This window comes from Leopardus geoffroyi, chromosome E1 (assembly GCF_018350155.1).
Source record: "Leopardus geoffroyi isolate Oge1 chromosome E1, O.geoffroyi_Oge1_pat1.0, whole genome shotgun sequence".
Taxonomy (NCBI): domain Eukaryota; kingdom Metazoa; phylum Chordata; class Mammalia; order Carnivora; family Felidae; genus Leopardus; species Leopardus geoffroyi.
Window position 1 is genome coordinate 28927415 of NC_059330.1, and position 5744 is coordinate 28933158.

The 5744-nt window shown below is 51.8% G+C and overlaps 1 protein-coding gene and 1 long non-coding RNA gene across 2 annotated transcripts; one reads left to right on the plus strand and one right to left on the minus strand.

The window, feature by feature from the left end:
• Nucleotides 1–573: 573 nt before the first annotated feature.
• Nucleotides 574–4731, minus strand: LOC123604672. Its single transcript, XR_006715420.1, has 2 exons — nucleotides 4512–4731; nucleotides 574–1301 (listed from the first exon to the last, which is right to left on the minus strand). It is a non-coding gene; the product is annotated as an uncharacterized LOC123604672 (long non-coding RNA).
• CCDC182 (coiled-coil domain containing 182) lies at nucleotides 3640–4467 on the plus strand. The gene has a single exon (XM_045491001.1). The coding sequence runs from the start codon at nucleotides 3700–3702 to the stop codon at nucleotides 4159–4161; it is 462 nt and encodes a 153-aa protein (XP_045346957.1). The 5' UTR covers nucleotides 3640–3699; the 3' UTR covers nucleotides 4162–4467.
• Nucleotides 4732–5744: the final 1013 nt, after the last annotated feature.

The following is a 5744-nucleotide window of genomic DNA, read 5'->3' on the forward strand; positions in this document are numbered from 1 at the left end:
ACCCAGGTGCCCCTCACTGTTTTCTCTTCAAATATAAGCATTCTCTGTGGAAGCCACAGTTGGTCACCTATCTTCCCCATCCCACTGGGGAACAGAACCCCAATGTAGTCCTTGTATTGGGACACCCGTGCTTCAGGGAGGCCAGGCTCAGCCCCCACCCAGCAGGGGACCCGTGATTAGTCTGAGCCATCTGCAAGCACTCCACTCCCAGCCAATGCTTGGGTTAGAAACAGGGCTGTGAATGTGACCCTAGCTGATGACTAATGGGGATGTGAGGAGCTTCAGAGGGTTCCCTCACTTTGAAGGGCGTACATGAAGGAGTGCACCTGTGTCGTGTCCCTTTTCCCCGTCTTCAAAAGGATCCAGGCTTAGGGGCATCTGGGTGGTTCGGTCGGCTGAACGGCCAACTCTCGACTGTGGCTCAGGTCACAACCTCACAGTTTGTGAGTTCGAGCCCCACATCGGGCTCTGCGCTAACAGTGAAGAGCCTGCTCTGGATTCCCTCTCTCCCTGTCTCTTCTCTGCTTATGCGCATGCACGCTCTTTCTCAAAAGAAATAAATAAACATGAAAAAAGAGAGGATCGAGTTTATTTCACACGCAGAGGTAGAGGCATGGGGTGGGGACACATGGCGGAGGCTGGGGAAGGCTGATGGTCCATGAGATTTCCACTCTCAAGAGGCGGGCAGGGCCCAGCAGGAATGTGCTCTGACTCAATGTGCTCAACCCTGGACCTCTTGAAACACGCCCACTCCTGAGCCCCTACGCATTTGGGTTGTCTTATTCTCAGGGGATGGGTCTCTGTGGGGCTGATACCCCACCTGCCTGTCCTCCGTTATTCTGACACATGGGAGCCTATGAACTACAACAGACCAGGGGCAGGGAAACCCTCCTGACAGTGGTCAAGAAATGCCTTCCAGGAGATGCTAGAAGCCCTTGCCCTTGACATCTTGAAGGGAGCAGATAGATTTGCCTTCTTCCTTTCGTCTGACTGGAAGGAAACTTGTGAGGAAGGCACAGGCCTGGACGATAGACCTTTGGGGAGGAAAACATTCAGAGTGTGTGCACATCGACCCGTCCCTGCTGAGGATGCTCCGAAGGTTCAGGAGGCCACCAAGCCTGGGGTCTTCATTTGTCCTCAACCTCTGCTGAGGCTCATGTGAAGCAGTCCTCCCTGGTCGGTGCTGAGAAGCAATGAACCGAAAGCTCATTATAAAGCACCAGGGAAATCGAGAAATTGCCATTTCTTCTTAACTTTTGCTACTTTTCGTTCGTAGTTCTGGTTAGGGCTTCCACCATTCCCTGTGGGAGACAAAGATAAAGAGGCAGAGAATCAAAATCAGAGAGAGAGAGAGAGAGAGAGAGAGGCACAAACAGGAAAAAAAAAAAAAAAAAAAACCAACCAAACCACTAAAAAAATAACAAAAACAAGAAGACACACGTTCTTCCTTTTTTCTGATTACAAAAATTTTCATTGAGAACCTACTATGTGCCCGACCTGTGCACACACGCCTAATGAATACACCACAAGAGAGCAGCCTGTTTTTATCTCCCCAGCCCCCAGCTGGATTTTAGGTAGGGGAATAAAAGCATGCTGTTCCTGCGCAGGCCAGTAGGTGCCGCCATGTCAGAGGGAAAGCTAGGGGAGTGGTGGGATTCCAAGGCCACCTCTGAACATAAATCCCATTTCATCTAGTTTTCTGAGTGCCATTATGTGCAGGGCACCAGGCGGGACATTTGAGGGTGTGTAGGATGAGAAATGCACGCTCCCGGTCCTCAGGGAATTCAGGGTGCCATTGGAGGCTGGAAGGACAAAGTCCTAGGTCACAAAAAAAGGGAGAAGGTGGTAAATGCCTCAGGACTGGCTTAAAGGAAAGGGCTGTGTGCCTCTGAGAACCAGAGACTGCAGAGGAGCACTTACACTATCCCAGAGGGAATAGGCTCAGAGAAGGGAGGCAGGTGATTGCCCTGTGGTCACCCAGCAGTTTCAGACTCTGATCTCCTGACTGCTAACGATACGGTGCTCTTTTCACCAAATATTCTGTCTCAATAATTGTAGCTGTTGCCCTATCCCGAGGTCCAAAATTCTACCCTAGTGTAGCCATAAACCTCCCTGCAAAATGCCCTCTCTGGCACCTACGTCTTGAGGATGGCAGCCACCCCCAACATGGGTCCTGTGGTGCTCATGAGAGCTGACGGTGTGCACCTCTACCCAGAGAGATCGTGTTGGTAGCTGGAAAGCAGCCATCGTGGGAGTAGTCACACCATTGGCAACAGCTGTAAATCAGAGCCTCCCCTCCACTACCCCTCTGCCCAGGGAGCTACACACTACTGAAGTGTATCCCTACTTTGTAGATAAGAAAAATGAGGTTCAGGGAAGTGAGGTCATCTGCCAAAGAGACACAGATTATAGGTGGTGGCCCGCCAGAGGTTTGGCGGGTTCTAGGGTGCTCAGAGATGATAACGTCAAGAGGACCCAGAGCCACTTGGATGCGGAGAGGTCTAGTCTGATCCCTGGTTTCTCGTGTGGGTGCTACCCCATGGTGGTGTCATCAAGCTTTGGACAGATTGGATCTGAGGCACGCTGTTGGAGACATGTTCTGACTTGGAGGCCAGGAGAGAAGTCTGGGAAAGACATCAAGATACACAGGATGGAGTCTGTTCTTGACCAAACTGGCACACGCTAGTTAGGAGCATTTTCCCTTCTTATAGGATTCAGGTAAGACGTGTGAGATTCACCCTTCTGTACGCGTTTTCTCATCTGTGTCAACGTTTCAGGCATGATCCGGCAGCGCAGGGAGTGGGGCCCCCGGACTCTCCTCACACTTGTTCCCTGGTAAGCACTCAATAAGCACTTGTCAAATAAATGAATGACTGACCCGATTTCACCCTGCACATAACTGAATCAGCACTGCTGTGGACCACACATCAAAACCTCTTAAGTACATGCCTCACAACTTTCAAGATTATCTAGAATTCTGGCATCGTTATAGCAGTATGGATTTGGGATCAGAAATTACTTTTTCTTTCTTTCTTTCTTTTTATTTATTTATTTATTTATTTATTTTTAGCATTTTAGAGGTAGAAGTGGGCATATTTCTTACAACGTCTTTCTGGTATTTACTGTGCCATTGAGACCTGGAAGGACAAGGTGCTAGGTCAGAAAAAGAGGGTGAAGGTAGTGAGTGCCTCAGGAGAGGTTTAAAGGCAGGGCTGTGCAGATCTGAGAACCTTGGCGATGTCAGAGAAGCCGGTTTCCCTGCGAGGTACTGAAGTCCAGAGACCGATGTGTGGGAGGGAGAGAACCCATACCTGGCAGCCCCCCCCCCCCCCCCGGGGCCTGGCCTGGCCTGCCTTGCTCTGGCCTGTTTACTGCCCTGCTCTGGGCCTTGGTTTGTCCCTCGGGTACACGGAGAGATCGAGCTCAGGTTTTGGAAGGGTGATTGAAGACTTGATGAGAATCCATGTAACAGGAAGACAGTTTGGGTAGACGAGCAGACAAAGCCCTGGATAACCAACCAAGGAAGCTACAATATGCAAATGAATGGATTGTGGCTCTCCTCCTGGTTGGCTGGAGGGGCCCGATGTCACAATGCATAGGGTTTCTCCACTCCAAATGATTGTGTCTCTAGCCTCCCAAAATTCCCTGACCAGACGGGTCTCTTAGCTCCCTCTCTTTGTCCCCACGGGAAGAGAGACCATGGAACCACCCTATCGGGCTGGGTCCATCCTCATGAAGGTGAACACTTTACAAGGGAAGAAGATGGTGGAGAGCGGCCTCCAGTCCGGAGACTTTTCCCTCCCTCAGTCGTGGCCTTCCTGCTTCCCGCCGCCAGCGGACCTGGAGATCCTGCAGCAGAAGGTGGCCGGGGTGCAGCGGGAGCTGGCGGACTTCAAGAAGGAGGCGCTGCAGGCCATCCGTGACCTGGAGGTCGCCTTCTGCGAGCTGAACGGGGCGCTGGCGCAGCAGGAGGAGCAGGCGGCCCGCGTGAAGCAGCGGCTCAGGGAGGAGGAGGACCGCGGCGTTGTGCGGAATAAGGTCCTCACCTTCCTGCTGCCCCGCGAGAAGCAGCTCCGGGAGCACTGCAGGCGGCTGGAGCGCATGCTGCTGGGCTCCAACCGCGACGCGCTGGCCAGTCCCAGGAAGATCCAGGCAAACTGAGGTCTCCTTGCGGCCGAGCGGCCGAGTGGAAGATTTTTTTTTTTCTTTTTTTTTTTTTAATGGAGGGGCCAACCTAAGTCCCTCTCCATTTGCTACCCTTTCCCCATTCCCATTGCTTTCCTTCCACCTCAATAACACCTTGCTGAGAGGCGAAAAGACCCCAGTATGTTCTTTAGGTGAAGCTCCCGTTCGCCCAGCATCACAGGAGGCACCCAATCCTCAGTCTTTCAGACACCTGTAACTTTCACCATTAACTGTTTTCCTGTTTGTCATGGTAATATTGCTCAAATGTATAACATGATTTTTTTTTTTTTTTAATCTTCTTAAACCGATGTGTTCAACAGATTTACCTTTCTTTTAATGACTCAAGGCTCTCCTGGTCGTTACTTGCTGCATGCTCTACCGAGAGGGGGGGGGGGGGATTGCTCTCCCATGCACGGATTGGCCTCCGATTACTTTTGTAGTTCTTATCCTCGTCCAGTGGGCTCTTCTGCCCGCTTTCCTCGTTAGACTGCCATAACTCGCTTTTCTTTGCTGCCTGTGCCCACCTGTCCCTCCTCTGCGCTTCGTCTGCCGTCTGGCCAATCAGATCGACAGAGCTTATTGGGCTCAAATGGGCGGGGTCCTAAGGGCTTAGTGCGCAGATGCACATAGACGTGCTAAGACTCCACCCCCACGAAGTGGGTTATAAAGCAGTGCTGCTGGCTTTCACGTTTGACCCACGGAGCAAGAATTGTTAACGGCGCCCGGGCGCGTATCAGGCGGTGTGCGCAACCCACCCCACCTACTTCTACAGGCACCTTTGGGAGCAAGTGTCACTTCCCCACTGTGCACAGGGGGAGGCGGAGCTCAGGAAGGGGAGTCCTTCACCCCAGGTCTCCACGCTAGCAAGGGGCAGGACTACAGTCGTCCTGTCGTCCGTGGCAGTCATCATCCCGCTCCCCTTTGGAACCACATCAGGTTCTTCATGAACCTGTTCTGGAGGATCCAGATTGTCACAGAAGTGACGTGGGGGTCCCTTAGCTGTCACTGTGCCTTTCGTTTCCAATGAGACTTTGTTTCAGTGAGTCACATAGGTTCTCTCTGGTTCCCCCCCCCCCCCCCCCCGCCCAAATGCTGCCATGCAATGGGGATTCTCCCCTATGCAGCGGAAGCCGGGTGCCTGGAGGCCAGAGTCAGCACCTGAGCACAGCCAGGCCACTGTCCTCCTGGCTTGAGGCCCTGTCTATCCTCCTGTGTCATAAAATCTCTCCCAACAAGATTTGCACATCTGCAACCCCCACTGCTGGATGGTCCATCCGTCACCGTCCACCCGGAAAGGCTGTACCCCTATTTTAGCTTCAGGCCGTTTCTCCCTTGGAAGGTTTAGCTGAAGTAATAATAATGTAAATACTACAAATAATGTAATGTAATAAAGTAAATAATAATGTAAATAATGTAAAAGCTACTGCCACTAGCTTACAGTTATCAAGAATATGATGTATTCCAGGCACCAGGCTGGGCCCTTTGAAGGCAAGTACTAACTATAACCTTCACTTTGGGATTCTGAGGAAACCGAAGCTCACAGAGGAGAAGTAGGCCAA